The sequence below is a fragment of the Petaurus breviceps genome, unplaced genomic scaffold, assembly GCF_028583685.1.
Source record: "Petaurus breviceps papuanus isolate PSGF00001 unplaced genomic scaffold, PetGlider_PUasm1.0 226, whole genome shotgun sequence".
NCBI lineage: Eukaryota > Metazoa > Chordata > Mammalia > Diprotodontia > Petauridae > Petaurus > Petaurus breviceps.
The window spans coordinates 8,557,274-8,576,627 of NW_027185890.1; the positions used below are offsets into that span (position 1 = coordinate 8,557,274).

The 19,354-nt window shown below is 35.5% G+C and overlaps 1 protein-coding gene and 1 long non-coding RNA gene across 4 annotated transcripts in view; both read right to left on the reverse strand.

The window, feature by feature from the left end:
- Positions 1-19,354, reverse strand: part of LOC138166790 (uncharacterized) — a 1,160,016-nt gene that overhangs the window by 1,030,103 nt on the left and 110,559 nt on the right. The window lies entirely within an intron of this gene.
- NNT (nicotinamide nucleotide transhydrogenase) overlaps positions 1-19,354 on the reverse strand; it is a 142,190-nt gene that overhangs the window by 26,314 nt on the left and 96,522 nt on the right. For all 3 annotated transcript variants that reach the window (XM_069095311.1, XM_069095310.1, XM_069095312.1), the window contains exon 19: positions 18,617-18,698. In XM_069095311.1, the coding sequence (XP_068951412.1) occupies positions 18,617-18,698 (82 nt within the window). The remainder of the gene's footprint in view (positions 1-18,616; positions 18,699-19,354) is intronic.

Here is a 19,354-nt window from a genome sequence, read left to right on the forward strand (position 1 = left end):
GGATGGATGGATGGGTGGCTGGATGGGTGGGTGGATGGATGGGTGGGTGGATGGGTGGATGGGTGGATGGATGGATGGATGGATGGATGGATGGATGGATGGATGGATGGATGGATGGATGGGTGGATGGGTGGATGGGTGGGTGGGTGGATGGGTGGATGGGTGGATGGGTGGATGGATGGATGGATGGATAGATGGGTGATAGATATAAATATATGCATTGTTTTTTCAACAAATGAGCCTTTTAAAGCTTCTTTTTAGCCTACCCTGAGGTAAAGTCTCTTTTTCCCCCTTAATTCCTTAGTCATCAGTGAGTATTTATTAATCTCTTACTAGGCACCAAGCACTGTTCTAAGGGCTGGGGATACAATGAAGAGCAAAAGCTGTCCCTGGCCCCCTCAAGGCGCCGCGCGGACACTGTGTAGGTGAGACGCGGACAGCGTGAGTGGTCACTCAACGGCGCATCGTCACTACTCCGTTTGACTAAATACAGTTATTAGGTACCTACTGTGTTCAAGGTACTCTGCAAAATGCTCAGCATAAAATGGCATAGCCCTTCCTTCAAGGAGGCTCTATGGTAGTCCACTGGAAGGGGAGGACAGGGCATGTACACAAATAAATGTCATAAAGGCAGCAGTGTGATAGAGCTAAAGCAGGGAGCCAAGTGTTCCAGGAAAACTCGATGAGGAGCAATGTTGCACTTCATGTACAGGTACATGTTCGTAGACTTTAGAACAGCAGTCTTAAAAAATGATCTGTGGACTCTGGGTTAGAGTTCCCAAGGCACGTTCAGAGAATGTGTTAGGTAAAATCAATTCTCATAACATTACTTAGATGCTGTTTTCCTATTAACATACTCCTCCCTACATATCTTTGGGAGAAGGGATTTTCTTCATATACTTTAACCAAAAAAAAACATATAAAAATAGAACAAATGCAGAAGCAGACAGAATACAGCTGTCTTCTCTTAAGCCAGACATGAAAGAAATTTGCAAAAAATATGTAAAACAATGTTCCTCTTCTCTATATATTTTTCTTGTTTTGCAAAATATAGGGCTTTTTAAAATTTGTAATTTCTCTTTGCCTGATGGGTTTGATTGTTTTTGTTTTAAATGATTCATAAAAATATTTTTAAATTTTTTCAGATTTAACTTCTAATTTAGTAAATATTGATAGATATTACCAACATGAACAAGAGCTCTTTGGGGCCCTAAAATAATTTTCAGATGTGCAGAGCCCTAAGACCAAAAAGTTTGGGAACCGTTGTTTTAGAATGTTAGAGATGTATAATTTCATTGCTGATAGACAGAATTACAAAGTGAATCAATTATAGTGAAATGAGTTATCAAAATGTTTTAAAATACAAATTTGTGGACCCTGGAGTAGTGTAGCTACCAATATCTGAAAAACAAAAGTGGATGAAAAAGTACATATTGCCCAAACTGGACCATACAATTGTAAAGGCAGACTTCTAAGTTTGTCTATCAATATGTGTGTGTGAGAAAATACACATGAATTTATACAATTATATATTTGCATATTTATAAACATATATATACTATACTACACATGCACACATTATAGATGGATAATCAACTGGGCCAAGAATTGAGAAGGAGAAAGCTCAGACTAGACCACATTTGTGAAAATGTGTAGTGTTTTAAATGATCCTAAACTACTCAGTTCCTCAAAGCTCTTCAACACAGTATTATCCTGGTGATGCTACATGGCTACAAATCATGAGACACCACAATCTCAAAAGATCAGAATTACAAATAACCAGAGGCAATGGAAAAATACAGAATGGACATGGACCCAAGTATTTTCAGCCTGTTCTCCACAATAATTTAAGCATGAGAAGAGTGATGGCAGAGACATTAACATGGAAATAACTGAAAAAGGAAGTGAGTTGGAATAATAGAGATAAATATTCCAAAAACTACACTGGAAACCCTCAACTAATCCCTAGAGACATAAAAAGAACCAGAAGACAACTTCCAGCACGTTGGATTGATCTCCAATGGAGGTTTATGGAAATATGTATAGAAGAACTGAATAGAAGGAAAAGTGATGGAATCTGCATCAGTAAAGGGAAAACAGCTCCAACATTTGTAAAATCAGAGATGTATCTAAAGATCAAAGTCAAAGTAGGGCCAATGTCAGTTTGGTAGGATTCGAGGTCTGAAATCAAAATGGAAGGTATGGTTTATAAAAAGTATAATTTGAAAAAGTTTTTTTGATGGCTTATAAAAATAGGAAGGAGCTGAGATAATTAACTAGAAGAAAAGGATAAGAATAACCTAATAGTTATGTGCAAGTATAACTTACACAGGAGAATAATGGAGTATTTCCTATTTATACACTGTGGAAATAAATTTTAAATACAATAGAAATAATTTAAATACAAAAAAACTTTTTGAGTATAGTTTGAATATATTAGGGTGACTTATTAAAGACTTTACTGAAGTTAAGTTAGAGAGACAGTCATCTGAAATTAGGTTCAAATCTATTCCTTTCCAGGGCAAGAAAATGGACTAAAACTAAGTCTACCAGGCAGTTTTTTAATGAATTCTTTTTGTACTTTAAAATTACAACATGTATCTTCTAATCATATATACTTTAGTTGAGGTCATTAGGAAATAAATTTAAAAACTACTGTAAATATTTTTACTTACTGGTAAATATTTTAAGATTTTTAATTTCAAGTTATATAAATATGTAATTTTGTTTTTTGCTCTGTAGTTAATGAAAAAGAAATAAAAAAAACTCAAGCTAGTTAGCATATTACCTTTATTATTCTTTAGAAGTTCAATGATCTTATCAACTTTTGTCTTGGATCATGCTTGTCTAATACATTATTCTGCTAGATTTCAAAGCACTAAAGTTGTTGAGACATTAGGTAGCATTATAGGAGTATGCCAGTTTAGGGAAAAACAACAGACATTCTAGTGAGTTAATTAGTATTTGTAATCATAAGAAACTATCAATTCTGGCCAAAGTTACTGGCTACTTCCCAAAATATGTATTAAAATAAATTATTTCAGACACTGGTTGGCCAAGACCAGCAATTTCCAGGAAATGATGGCCAAAGTTGATTTCCCAACATTATTATGTTACATCAGCATATAAAGATCATCCAGGATTTTGATTTGGAAAGGCTACCAAGCTCTTAGTTTTTACCATTGTGATAAGAGGGGGACTCTATTTAAAAATAGGAGTACTTAACCACAAACCTAAAGTCAGCTTTCACTAATTGTGACAAAATATGTTCCAAAGAAAAATATTTTTTAGAAATGACATCTAACTAGTCATTACTATAAAACTGTTCAAGCCCACAGGAAAAAAAATAAAAGCTCAGAAGTATGGAACTTACAGGAATTTTTTTTTGGCAGTGCAAAATCAGGTTTGCTGGCAAATAATTCTCACAATCTCTTCATTGCCTATAAGCATTTTATAGATATTTTTATTATCCCTTTTCTAACATAAATACTTGTCCACATTTTCACATTTCTTTTTTTAAATACTTGTTACATCCATAGTGACCTGCATTTTTACAATAAATAAAAAACATTTTATTCTAATTTCTCAACATTTTCCAGGCTAAGTTTCTACCTCTGAACAGGAACATTCAATTTCTAATTATAAATGGCAATGATAATTATTAGTAACAAGAACTCAAATTTACTTGCTTATAAAGGACTTCCCTTAATATCAGTATTATTATCTCATTTTACAACTGAGGTACAAATGACATACAAAGAGGTTATATAATCTACCCAGAGTCACTGTAACAGTGACAACCTCAAGACTGGACCTAAGATTTCTGCCCCCAACTCCCATGCTTCTGATGTACCAAAGCACATCTCCAATTCATGCTGCTAAAGACAGGGTGCTGTAATCCTTTAAATTCCACCCAAGTATCATCTAAACCAATTGGTGGTGTTGCTATAATTTCTAACTTTGGTCACTACCCTTAATGCATCAAATTCAAATAACAAATAATCATTTCTAGACTTACCTAGAAATTTGTGGCAACCAAAAGTGACTTTGTCCAGCTGATTGAGTTGAACATGCACAAATCATTATTTAATTAGGTTGTCCTAGTACCCAGGTGGTAAAATGTAAACACTTTATACCACTTTCTTCTTATTTAAAAAAAAATGACAACCACAGTTTCAATGGAACATTCAGGAGATACAAAATAGTCAACCAGGAAAATTAAAAGCGATAATAGTTTCTCAGCTTCCAACAACATATTAGTATACATATGGATCTTCCAAATTAAACAGAGGAAATGATGGTCCCTGTAAAACAGATAATGAAGCATACCTCCTTTCTCACAGAAGAGACTGACACTAGACTAGTAGGGCACAGTGCTGCATACATTGACAGATGTGGTCATCACAGCATGTATTTGCTTAACTGTATTTCTTTGTGACAAAAAGAGTTCAATGGATGGTAGGATGGGGGCAGAAATAAGAAATAAGTTCAATGTAAAGACAGATATTAACAAAAAAATTTTGAAGGAAAAAGAAAATAAATTAGATGGGGAAATGATCTCTGACTAAGAAACCTGATCTCTTCAGTTTTTCAGGTCAGTCAACAAATAAATAAGTCATAAAAAGATAGAGATAGATGAATAAATGAAGAAACAAATTAAATAATACATAGATACACAAATAAATAATAAATATATGGACAAAGAGATTAACAAATAAATAAGTGGAAGAGAATGGATAAGAACTCATAGATGTAGTCAAGGTAAAATCTGAGAGTAGAGTAATATAAAAACACCACAGAAGATATGTGTTTTCCCCAAAAGTTTTTCTTATAATGTACAATGTTAAAAAAAAAAAAACATGGTTCCCACAGTTTTACTGCAACCTCATGCTACATTTCAGATTCCACATATTCCAGAGGAAGACACAGCCACCTGACTTTCTGCCGACATGGATCATGGGTACAATATATACTACTGAGTGCGCTTCACGGAAGCAATTGTTCTTGGAAATACATAGCTATTTAAGGGAATAAAACATTCACTGTATGGATCCCATCATGAATATTAAAATAAACCATATTTTCTTTTCACATCATAGAAATATCTAGACATACTTCACTAGTTTAAAAAAGAAGGTACCACAGTCTTGAAGGTACCAATTCAGAGAAAAAGACAAAAATTATGGGGATCATTTCTAAAGTATTTGAAATACTTCCTCCTTTTAGCAGCTTCTTCCTAATATAGACACATTTAAAAAATAAATCAGGAAACTTCTCAAAAGCACCATTACTTAAGAAGAAAAGCAGAACAAAAATAAACTCTTCCTAGAATACAATAACTACAAGAGAGTATATCTTTTCAGAGTCATTGTGTAAATTTTTTTTTCTTACTGAAGGCTTAATGGTTAATCTTCTATTATTTATTAAACTCAACTATTCAAAATCAAACTGTATACTGAAAATGACTGAATATAACTTTTCAGAATGACAAAGTTCCCAAATAAACAATAATTCTAAACATCTATGCCAACAAATTCACTCAGCAAAAGTAGTGAAACAGAAGGGGAAAGGGGGCACATTTTTCAAAACCTAGAGCTGTTGCACTAGTGTCATAAGAGATAAGTAATACTTATAAAATCACAATTCAGAAGGCTTCTAAAATAAGAATTCAACTACCGTGTTTCCCCGATAATAAGACCTATCCCGAAAATAAGCCCTCCCCTTACTGTGTAAGATTCCTCTAAAATAAGCCCTCCCCCGAAAATAAGACCTATTGAGATTACTACTGTAGTGAAGGTGATCCATTATGGTACCCTCTGTATGCACCGTCCCCCCCCCGGTGAAACGCACGCCGCGCTCCGAGCTGCATCCAATCAGAGCTGCAGCAGTGAGCGCGTCATCCTGTTCTTCCCCAGTGATTTGCTTATTGAATAAAGGTACATTTTTTTGTTCACATTTACCTGTTTATTAAAATTGCTGTCAATGTTCATTAAAAGAAGCCCTCCCCTGAAAATAAGCCCTCTGGTGTTTTTCTGTCCAAAAAAATAATAAGACAGTGTCTTATTATCGGGGAAACATGGTAGTCCAGTCTCCCACCTAATTAATAAAAAATCCTTTTTTTTAAACTTCATATCCCAAGACATACAACACATAAGGAACCTAACAAGAATAGACAATGGGTTACAAAGAAAACTGTTATCAATTTAAAAAAAAAGGTTACAGACCCCAGTTCTAAGGTGGGCATGTAAATCTTACTGATAGCAGAAAGTTTCTAAACTCTGAAATGGATTACTGAAAGGTTGTAGAACCAAATTCCTGGAGGCCCTTAACAATGAGGCTGATACCTATCTCTCTACAATGGCTTAAGAAGAAGCCTCCCTAGATTAGTTGGTCTGGATTAACTAAACCCTATGATCCTGAAAAAGAAAGGAAAAAAGTTATTTAATGTACTGAAACATTCCCCCACAGATCACTTACTTAGAAAACTACCCACCTAAGAGTTGAGAGACACAGACAGTACTGTTTGTCACTCCAAGATTCTAAGAACTGATACTAACCAAGAGTAGGACAAGGAGTCCATGGACCTCCCTTTAGAAAGAGGAAATTCATGGAAATTAAACGGTTTACCAAAGTAGCATCCAAGGGATAGGAAGAAAAAAAATTACCATAGAAAACAAAGAAATCAAAAGATAAGTCTGTCCCATGTGCAGATTGAAGAAGTAATTTCCAGAAAGCCACTTCCCACACCTAGTTGGTATGTATACATGTATCTAGTACATTGTGGGCACTCAAAAAGAAAAATAATCAATAACATTCATTTAAGGAAGAATGTGGTCCTATGACTATATGTGTGTGTGTGTGTATATGTGTGCGTGTGTGTATGCATATGTGTGTGTGTGTGTGTGTATAATTCTTGTAGAACCTGACACTACTAATTCAATTTGGGGAAACTGGTTACAGTTTAAGTCCAAAATCTATAATAATTAGTTTTCCTAACTGAAGAATGGAATAGGCTCCCTTAGGTAGAGACACTTCCCATAACTCCCACCAATCCCCACAGAAAGTCTTCAAGCAGAAGCTAGATTATAATATATATATATGAATGCAATAAAATGTATGTATCTCCAACACAGAGAATGCAATACAGATGGACAATTAGAGCTACTGCTGGACAAAATTCACCACAAATTAGATATATAGATGATTTCCTGGTAACTATACATACTGGGTTGGATATAGATAAGAATAAAAATTAATAATAAATAATATAAATAAACATTTTCTATAGTTTCCAGTTACCAAATTCTTTGAGGGTTCAGTGGTTTGACAAACCATGCTAACAGTATAACATTTTACATATATATATAAAATCAGTGATGCTGTGTAGGAAATCTTTGGCAAAGTTAAGGGTTATGTAGATGGTTTGTGAAGTCCCTACTGTGATTATGCGATGGAAGGTGATTTGCTAAGCCTCAAAATAAATGACTATGACTAAACACATCTAAACAACATATACATAACTTAAAGACACTATATCAAGAAAAGTATAAGAAAACTTAGAATGATAACCTTCATGGTAATATTAGTTAATAATTATTAAGAAGATAAGCAGTTTACATTGGTGTAATGCTTCATGGCTGACAAAACATTTTATATACATTATCTCATTTGATTAATGTTCCAGGATACTACATTCTGACACATAGTGATTAAGTAAAATTTATAGACAATGTTATCTGTTTGATTATTTTAAACAGTGTTGTGGCATGGTTCTTCAGATGCTATGGCTAGTAGGCGCCACAAAATAAAATTATTATTGTAACCAAGATACACAAGAATTTGAACATGGACTGAGAAGCAGAATTTTATTTATTTATATTTTGTGCTGTTTATATGAACTACACTGAAGAAAATAAGACTCAAAAAAAAAGACAAAAATACCAATACTAAACATAACCTGACTCCAGTGGTAAGAGGCATCAGTTTTACCAATTTCAAGGTTGTTTCCAGTGAGTGAAGTAGCTACATATACCATGAATTTCCTAGAAAAGGAACTCATTATTATTCCATTTTGAAGCAGCAGAAAATGTTATAGATCATATGGATCCAACTCGCTTATTCTACACATGAAGAAACTGAAGCCCAGAACATTTAATTGACTTGTCCAAATTTACAAGGTAAGTTAGTGGCAGGGCTGATTTTCATCAATTGATCTAAGTTTCAGCAGAAGGGAAGAAAGTAAAAAAGTTAAATGCCTGTCAAGCAGCTTCAAGTGGCATCTCTTAGGTTGATGTGACTACTCAGTCTCAGCATGACAGAAACTCTCAGCCATTGTTCATGCCACCATTCATCTGCAATAAAATGTATGTATCTCCAACACAGAGAATGCAATACAGGTGGACAATTAGTGCTGCTGCTGGACAAAATTTACCACATATTAAATATCTAGATTATTTCCTGGCAACTATAAATACTGGGTTGGATATATATAAGAATAAAAATGAACATTTTCTATGGTTTCCAGTTCCCAATTTCTTTGAGGGTTCAGTGGTTTGACAAACCACGCTAACAGTATAACTAACAATGACTTCCCGTGGCTACTACAGAAGAAAGGAAAGGGATAGGGGTAAACCTGCTGCATGTATAAAGGAAGACAGAAACCCCCTGAGGAATTATTTGGCTCTGGTAACTAAATTCTTTCACAAGTCTAAAAGTCCTATTTAATTTGTTATCTAGTTTTTTCCAAAGACTAATTTTGTACCTATTTAACATATTAGTGGTGCAGTAGACAGAGTGCCAGGCATGGAACCAGAAAGATTCATCTTTGTTCAAATCAAGCCTTAGACACCTACTAGCTGTGTTACCCTGGGCAAATCATTTAACCCTGTTTGCCTCTGTTTCCTCATGTGCAAAATGAGCTAGAGAAGGGAATGGCAAACTGCTCCAGTATCTTTGCTAAGAAAACTCCTAAATGGGGTAACAGAGTTGAACACAACTGAAACAAGCAAACAAAAACAAGTTTTGTAGTCATACTAAAATGAATCATTGTTAAATTTATGCTGCTTCTTCTTTAATGCTATCATTTGAGATCACAATGTGATTCTTAACTTTCCAAATCAGAAAATGCCAAACCACGAAGAGCAAATTAATACAAACATAACTCTCAAAGACAAAGTGATATGAGTTCTTTATAATCTGCTTGTGGTCCTGCAGAACACAGTCTGAGATCAGTTGATCTACAATCCACTTGCTGTCATCTTTACCAAAGGGCCCACCCAACATCTCTTCATGAGACAAACTACTTCTAGTATAAATGACATCGCTTCCCTTATTTGGCGCTCTTTATCTGGTATGCCATTACCCAGAAAGACACTGCACATCTTTCCATTATGCACTACTGGGTAACTGAAAGCTCCTAATCTTTGCTCTTCATTTAGACTAACATTTTAATACAAACAGCATCACAGGCTGGGCCCGTAGCCCAGTCACAAAGCCCTATATAAACTATAAGCTATAGCCTACATTCAAGTACTGCTCTAATGCCTTCATGGAATGGATGTAACCCTAAATTCTAAAAGGCAATTTTAACAGAGGTCAAGCTCAAAGAGGTCCTACCTAAATGGAAAAGCTTTAAGCATGGGCCCAATGACAGACAGTTCTGTCATCTGAATACTACCTACAATAATTAAGAGAAAGACTCAATATTGAGGCAAGCAAGCAAATGTTTATTAAATATGTGCTTTATACTAGGCATTGTGTTAAGTACTAGGGATATACACAGACAAAAAATAGTATCTGCCATGAAGAAGACTACATACTCTCAGGAGAGACAAGCACCTGTACAAGAATACACAGAATAAATGCAAAATAAATAAAGGTAGTTTAGAGAAGGAAGGTACTAAAAGTTGAGGAAATCAGGAAAGGTAGTTGAGATGAATTTTAAAAGAAGTTAAAAGATTCTACAAAGCAGAAGTAAGGAAAATACATTTCAGAAATGAATAACCAATAAAAAGGTATAGAGAAGGGAGATGGATTGGCTCAACTATAGGGTATGGTTAGGGAATTCATGAATAATGAGACTGAAAAGTAGACTGAATTCAGGTTGTGAAGGTTTTTAAAAACCAAACAAAAAAAAGTCTATATTTTATCCCTGAAACAATTAGGAGGAAGAGGTTTACAATGAACATGGTTCAGATCACTGCTCTAGCAAATCACTTAGTCAAGTGTGTGGAGAATGGATTCTTGTGGGGAGAGATGAGGCAGACAAAACTAATTAAGATGCTGTTTTAATAACTCAGGTGACAGGGGGCATAGTTAAGATGGCTGAGTAGAAGTATGACCTCCAAGCACCTCCGGCTTCCACCTTCCCCAATCCATGTAAAAAGGGGACTCTGAACAAACTTTGGAGCTGAAGAACTCACAAAATGACACAGAGAAGCTAACCTCCCACTGAGGACAGCCAGGCAGGCTGGTAGGAATCAGCCAGCACAGCACTCTGGGAGCCAAGGTGAACCAGAGGTTTAAGCTCCAGGGCGTGTCTGACCAGCCACCAGCAGTAGGGACTCCAGATCAGATGCAGCTATGGCGGTTTCCAGAATTATCAACACACAGATGTGAAGGACAAAGTGAGAGGTCAGTGCAGTCTGGACTTTGGGACCCAGTAAGTGAGAGTGCGTCGGCTTTTGCCTCAGGGGCGAGAAGTTGCTGAGATGCCCGGCACAGCCGGCCAGCACCACGTGGCAGCTTCAGCTCTTAGCCTGCAGAGTGAAGGGGGACCAAGCAACCAGTCTGAGGGGTATATGCTCTTGCTTTAACCTACTTGGATCTGGATTGCAGTCTAGTGTGGAAGGCCTGCGGTGTGTGTCCAGCATGCCAGAGTGTGTGGAGGCCTCAGAAAGGGCTCTCATCTAATACCTCCGGCAGCTGAGAAAACCTCAGTATTTGGGAAGAGAGCTCCCCTGTTGGGTGGCAGAGTCCTGCTGTGGCAAAAAGTCCAGGGGTCAAGTGACTGAGGGGTGACATGACCAGGCAAAGGAAACAAAGCAGACAGAAGATTCCAACATTAGACTCCTATTTGGGGAACAAAAAGGAGCAAAGCATGGAACAGGAGGAAGACAGTGAAGTCAGAACTCCTGCACCAAAAGCTTCAAAGGAAAATACTAGCTGGTTACAGGCCATAGAGGACCTTAAGAAGCAGATAAGAGAAGTGGAGGAAAAACTGGGAAGAGAAATGAGAACGATGTAAGAAAATTATGAAATGAGAGTCAACAGCCTGACTGAGGAAAATCACACCTTGAAAAATGACTAACTCAAATGGCAAAAGAGGCTCAAAAAGGCAATGAGGAGAAGAATGCCTTCAAAAGCCAAATTTGCCAGATGGAAAAAGAATCTCAAAAGCTCACTGAGGAGAATCATTGCTTCAGAATTAGACTGGAGCAAATAGAAGCTAATGACTTTATGAGAAATCAAGATGCTGTTAAACAGATCCAAACAAATGAAAGAATAGAACACAATGTGAAATATCTCGTGGGAAAAACCACTGACTTGGAAAAATAGATCCAGGAGAGATAATTTAAAAATTATTGGACTACCTAAAAGCCATAATCAAAGTAAGAACCTAGAAATCATCCTCTAGGAAGTTCTCAAAGAAAACTGCCCTGATGTTTTAGAACCAGAGGGCAAAATAGAGCTTGAAAGAATCCACCGATCACCTCCTGAAAAAGATCCCAAAAAGAAAACTCCTAGGAATATTATAGCCAGGTTCCAGAATTCCCAGATTAAGGAGAGAATATTACAAGAAGCCAGGAAGAAACAATTTGAATATTGTGGAAACCCAATCAGGATAACCCAGGATCTGGCAGCTTCTACACTGAGGGATCGAAGGGCTTGGAATATGATATTCCAGAGGTCAAAGGAGCTGGGATTAAAACCAAGAGTCACCTACCCAGCAAAACTTAGTATCATGTTTCAGGGGAAAATATGGTCATTCAGTGGAATAGAGGACCTTCAAGCATTCTTGATGAAAAAACCAGAGTTGAATAGAAAATTTGACATTCAGATACAAGAAGCAAGAGAAGCATGGAGAAGATAAACAGGGGAAAAAAATCAAAAGGAACTTATCAAAGTTGAACTATTAACATTCCTACATGGAAAAACAATAATTGTAACTGATGAAACTTTTGTAAGTATGAAAATAGTTGAAGGGAAGAGAACTATATATGTCTATATATGAGGGTATATGGGCATATGAATACATATGTGAATGTGTGTATATATGTTTACAGGTATGCATAGATAGAGCGCACAGGACCAATTTACAGGAAGGGATTATACTTAAAAAGGTAAAATTAAGAGGTGAGAGAGGAATATAATGAGAGGAGATGCAGAGAGACAGAATGGGGTAAACTATCTCATATAGAAGAGGCAAGGGAAAATGGATACAAAGGAGGGGAAGAATAGGAAGGCAAAAGGGAATGGGTCAACCTTATTCTCATTGAATTTGGCGCGGGGAGGGAATGAAATACACACTAAACAGGGTATCTCACCCCACAGGAGAGTAGGGGGTAAGGGGATAAGAGTGGGGATGATAGAAGGGAGGGCAGGCTCAGGGGGAGGGATGTTGGAAGCACCCAGTTTTGAAAAGGTACAGGATAAAGGTAGAGAACAGAACAAGTGGGAGGTGGGATAGGAAGGAGGGAAAAATAGTCAGTCTTTTACAATATATCTACTATGTTACTGTTTTGCATTGGCTACACGTGTACAACCTATACTGAACTGCTTATCTTCCCAGTAAGGGTGGGTGATAAGGGAGGAAGGGAATGAATCTGGAATTCTAAGTTTTAAAATCAAATGTTTAAATACACACACACACATATACACTATTATTAATACTATTTTACATGTAATTGGGAAATAAGATATACAGGCACTGGGGCATAGAGATCCACCATTCCCTACTGGAAAAGTTGAAAGGGATATGGGAGAGAGCAGACTGGAGAAGGGGATATCCCATGGGACTGCTCTTTTGGGGCAGTAGGTAGGGGGAAAATGGGGAGAAAATTTGTAACTCAAAATCTGGCAGAAATGATGTAAATCAGAAGTTAATAAAGCATTTGAAAAATGGAAAAAAATAATTCAGGTGACAATTGAACAGGACTTGAACTAACCTGCTGACTATGTGACTAATGAGAAGGAGGAGGATGTGAGATATTATGGAGATAGAAATGGCAAGAGAAACACCAGAGAACTAACCACCTGGTAATGAATTTTTTTGACCACGACTCATGAAGACTATCTAACAAGCGAGCAAGGGTGCTCCAGAGGAGGTAGTCATACTAATAAAACCACATACCTTTGAAGCAGAAGCAAGCAAAAACTTTAAATGATATTCATCTCATTTCTCAAAAACTCAAAACTTTGAATGCTTGATCTTGCTAGGATTCATTTTTACTGCTTTAAACAACACTTTCTGTATTAGAAAAACACCTTAAAAATAAGTTAGGTTAACTTTCAAAAATTAGCCCTTTCCTGATGGTTTTGGAAAAACCTGGGAAGATTTGTATGAAGTGATGCAAAAAGAAGTGAGCAGAACCAGTAGAACAACTTAAACTATAACATCATTTTAAACACTAATATCTTTGAAAGACTTAAGAACTATGCTCAATACAATGATCAATTATGATTACAGTGGACCACTGAAGAACTACCTGCCTTCTAAGAGAGAGGTGATAAATATACACAATGAGACACACATTTTTGTACATAGTCTCTCGATCAGATTTTGTTTTGGATGACTATGCATATTTGTTACAAGGCAGGATAGGAGAGAGGGAAAACAAATGCTTATTACTTGGGAAAATAGCATAATTAAAAATAATTGAATGTCATTGAAGTACGCTCTTTAAGAGCTAAATAATAATAACAACAACAACTGTTTCTACCAAACATCCATTCATTGGACACGGTCTATCAGACTCAACAATAAATATACTACAGTTTAATCTGTTTATAATATAAAAGTAAAGGGTAAAATGTCCAGTGGTCCCATAACATAAGCATATTCGTTACCAAGCTCTACTAAAGTCTAAGCACAAGACAGACAGGCCACAAGGGCTTCTCAGGCAGCTGTGAGGTAATGCTGTTCAGCTACCAAAGAAAATCTGAGCTCCTGAACCCTCTTGGCTTTCTAAAAATAAGCTTTAGTCAAAATGTCATTTGCCATATTATATAATCTCAGTTCTTTGCTAGCATATTATGGCTAGGGCTAAAGAAAAGGAAAATAACAGTGTCTCCAAATCAATCATAAGCCATGAAGCAAGAAAGACTGTGTGACAGATGCAATTCTTCTTGGCACAGTCTGGGCATAACTAATTGGTGACAATCGTATGTCCATGCTGGCACTCTTCCACAACGGATGTGTGCAAGTGTGTCATTACATCTGGATGCTGGGCATGCTGGGGTGCTGAGGCACAGCAGACCTCCTGAAACCAGAGGGCTCAGCAGCTGTACTCAATGAGCACCGTGGGAGCTCCACAGAGTGATGAAAGGACCAAATTACCGCAAACTGTAAATACAGATTTATTTCATTAAAACACGAGGTAACTGCTGCAGTCATCTCTTGTTCAGACATCCTCCACTTTAAAAAAAAATAACAATACATAGATATACATATATATTCATAGCTTCCTAAAGATCATCTGAATCTCCTCCATTCAAGGATGACCTGCTAGGTAAAAGGTTTTGTTTTTTTTTTTTTTTATCATATCTTTGATGATTTCTTTAAATGGAAAACTCCCACACAGAAGCTATAAAGAAAAACTGAGTAAAAACATGATGATGCACTGTTACCACATTAGCAAGGAGAAAGCCTTACGGAATTCATCTGCAACATTTACATAAATCTATTACAGCCCATGCTGACAGCCCAAAAATACTATAGCAAAAAGAAAAATAAATACAATGCATAAATGACAAGCATCAAATCACTTACTTCTTCTTTTATATGTCTCAGAGATGAAAATGAGCTACTGATCTTTTCATGACTGAAAAACAATAAAACGACTTTTTCCTACCCTAGAAAACAAATGCTTTAAAGCAAAGAATGTCCTAAAATGTGTATCAAATACCAAGAATTAAACTAATAGTTGACTAATTGTTACATAAATTACATGTGAGAAAACCAAATTTAAAGTTAAGAAAATACAAAGTATCCCCATGGGAATTTTTTTTTCTTTCAAATAATTACTTTTCCCATACAATACCAGCAAAATTACTTTAAAACATAATTCTTAAATGCACCTTCTCTCCACATGAACTCAATTCCTCCCAAACCATTCTTCCCAATCCCACTTATTTTGCTGTGTTCTTCCACTTTCTCTCAAACTGGATCAATATTTCCCTAACATTTTCTAACTTTGAATCTGTCTATCCATTTAAAGATCAATAACAGATTAACTTTTTTTCTAGCACTTCACTTATATCGGTCAGTGAAAGGAAAAAAAAAAAAGAAATATGCTATATGAACAAAATCCTCTCCCCTAGGAATGCAAGAAACTCTTTTTAGAAGTATGATTTTGCTCAAGTATGATTACTTATTTTACTTCAACAACATTCAAACTCTATGAAAGAATCCAGTAGTTGACCATGTGAACATGAATGAAGAACAATATACTTCCTTTTTTAGGGAAATTAAGAAGTTTCTTTATTCATCTTTTCCATTTCCAGGTTTGTCAATTTCTTAATAATCCAAAGAATCATTAACTTGAAATGACATGCCTATAAGAAAAGCAGAACTTTATACTTTATATAATAGAGTTCTTTTATTGAAAAGGTCACCTCATGTAAAAATAGGGGCAACAACCATCCCTGTGTCTCTCTGGCATCTAACAGTTACACGACGATAACCAAGTATGCCAGCTACCTGCATCATGGAAATGTTGGGTATCTGGCACTCTAAAGAACTAGGAACTTTAATACTAAAGTGGGAATAGGTGAGAATGGCAAAAAATGATAGAAAATATAGCTTGGGATTAAGAAATGAGATACAGGAGCAGCTTGGTGGCACAGTGGATAGAGCACTAGACCTGGAATCTGGAGGACCTGAATTCAAATCCAGCCTCAAACACTTACTAACTGTGTGACCCTGGGCAAGTCATTTAACCCCAACTGCCTGTCAAAAAAAAAAAGAAAGAAATGAAATATGTCAAATTCTTGTAGTTTGCACAGAAACTTCAGGCCTATATATCATGAGTATTTTTTAAGAAAAAAATAGAAGACACTGAACATAATAAACATCAAATAATATCACAAAAAATCATATTAGTTCTATTTTAATATATAGGAAGCCACTTACTACTGATTACAAAGTCATTCCTGAATCGACTACCAGACCACCAATTTGTTAAAAAAAAAAAAAGACTGAAATTAATACAAAACTAAAGAAACAAAATTAAAGAAATTCATTTTTGCTCTGGACCTATGATTTCACTGGTATGGGAAAGTTCTGGTGAGGAAATTTTCTCTACCAAAAGAACTCATGTGTAACTCAATTACCACAGAAAGTTGCCTGGGGCTCTGACAGATTAAGTGACTTGCTCAGCATCACACAGGCAAGGCATGTCAAGGACAGGATGAGAATCAAAGTCTTCCTAAGCACAAAGTTAACTTGTATGTACAACCACCATGCCACTGTGCTATCTCTATTGTTCAAGATACGGCAGCAATTAAACCTCCTTGACCTATTTAAATAAGTTATTGATGCCAAAACTTGGGAAACAGATCGAGTAAAAGACATTGACACCAACTATAATAATTTTTTTCTTTAGTGCAATTGTTGTAAATCAACTCCAGAGAGCCTAAAAACTGCTTTAGGAATCATTTTATTTAGTTGACGAGTAAAAACACTGCACCCAAATACAGCACTAGGTGATAATGTAATCTCATTTGTAAAACCTTGCATAAAAGAATGGTGGAAAATAATAAGCAATAGTGTATCATAAAATAACAAGAAACCATGGAAGGGAAACCTTGTTTAAAGAAATTTGGCAAGAGATTCAGCTAAGTTAAGTCATCTTAAGGGCATTTACAGATGAAACTAGAAGGAGGAGATAAACAAATTAAAGATGGAAAAAATATGAAAAGATATTTATAACAAACTCTTTTCACCATCATGCTCAGTGGAGTTAGAATATCTCAACTAAAATCACAGTCCCAGATGTGCTTTTAAAGAAGCCAAGAATGTCATTAAAGAAGAACAAAAATGTGAAAAAAGCAGGACTGAACTTTTTGTACAAAGAGAACTATGTAAAGGTGACAAAATTTTTGAGGAAAGAGAGAAATTGATTCTCAAAACAATCTAAAGAAGAAGATACCAAACCAAAAGAAAAAAAATATCTACCATATTATTGCCAAAGAGAAGCAAACAAAAGATCATTGATAACCACTTCCATCAACATAAAGCATCTCCAATGAGTGTAATTATCAGGTTATATGGAATATGATAAGAAAGATTAGCTCAGCAGCAGTGTTATAATGGATAATTTTAAATGAAGGAGACATATTAAGAGGCAACTGCAATAATCAAAGGAGAAAGAAAAAAGAGCCTGTCCTAGGATGATGCCAATGGAAATTAGTAAAAAAGGAGCTGAATTCAAGAAATATTTCCCTGATAGAATCAAACTGTGGTACCATATGGTACAAGGACCCTTTTAAACCCCCAAAATCCACTATTTTTTGACATTAGCAAACTCAAGTCTTCCAGGTTTTCTTATTGATGATTTCAAGTTATGACATTTTGACAAATTTCAAGTTATGACATTTCTCTTACCCAGATTTCCTGACAGATACACATATATGGATATATAGAAATATATTCTATGTATTTGTGAACATGTCAAAGCAGCTTTTTCCACAATTAAAGTGGAATCTGGTGGGAGCTAACACTTTTGCCCATGATTATGTTCTTATTTCTTGTGTTATTTCTAGCTTGAAACAATGGAAAATAAATTTGGTCTGCAAGTCCAATCATGCTTTGTCTCCCCACATCCCCACCAAGAAAGTTAAACTCCAAACAAAAGTCTCAATTTTTAGAGGCAATTCTACTAATATTAGTCATGATAAAATATTTCTCTTTTAAAATTGTTGTAATATTTAGATTTATGCTACTAGCTATTGAGTCAATATTGTAAACAATAAAAATCATAGAACTATTGAATAAGCAGATTTTTTTTAAGTCTACTCAGTTTCTTTGGGATCACACCTAAATGTCTTAAAGAGAGTAAAGGATATAGGAATAGGATCTTCAATTTCTTTGGTACAAGAAACCCCTAGATATGGAAACACCCTCTACCAACATGTCAGGACCTATTCTGCAACTTAAAGCCTTAGAGTTGCCTAGATGGAGACCATTGAGAAGTTAAGCCTCATAGCCAGTTTGTGTCAAGAGGTGGGAATGAAGACCATATTTTTCTGACTACTTCACATTTCCACACAAAGAGACGAAAAGCCATCTCTTTTCCTTTTTTTTTTAATAATTCCACATAGCTGGATAGACAGAAATATTGGTGTCATATACAAAAAATCCTTATACCTACTTCCTGATCACATAAAAATAACTTACCTGATCTTCTTGCCTTGTTCAGTAAGCATCTTTACCAAATCAGCTATAGGGTACTGGGCTTTAGCTGCACACAAACCATAGCCTGTAAGAAATATTTATTATAACATTTAAGAATATATAACAATTGCTTTAATCTAGAATGTTTTAAATCTAAAATAATTCTAGTTGCTAATAAATAAGAAATCCATTTTGCTTTCTAATCCAAAAAATATTTAATCTGAACAAAGAATAATAAATGACAAGTCTATTTAGAAATGAAAGTAAGTTTTAGCTTGGTCTTTTTTCAAACTTTAACCTAAAAAAAGAGGTTATAACTTGGAACTGCTAATCTAGAAACTAAAATTTTTTTTTGTATTGTTCGGGGTTTTTTTATATGGTCAGTATACAAGTGATGACAACTGTTAGTAAAAAAAATATATCCAGTTTGAATAATCCCTAGGTTCTTTTTAAGCTCAGACTTTAAAAGGATACTGAAAATACCACAGAAAAATTATCTCAAAGTACCATCACATAAGTCATAATAGTGAGATAGATCTAGAGATACAGATAGAGACAGAGACAGAGATAGAGATAGATATGTACTTGTTAGGGATCTAAAGTCCTACTCAGAAGTCTCATCACAATGTGGAAGACATCCTGGGTCTTTGGAGGCTATGGTAATCCAATGTAGCCTCTAGTAAAGCCTTAAAGCCAAAATGTCTTTATTCAGGAATATGGCAAGAGACTGCCTATTTATCA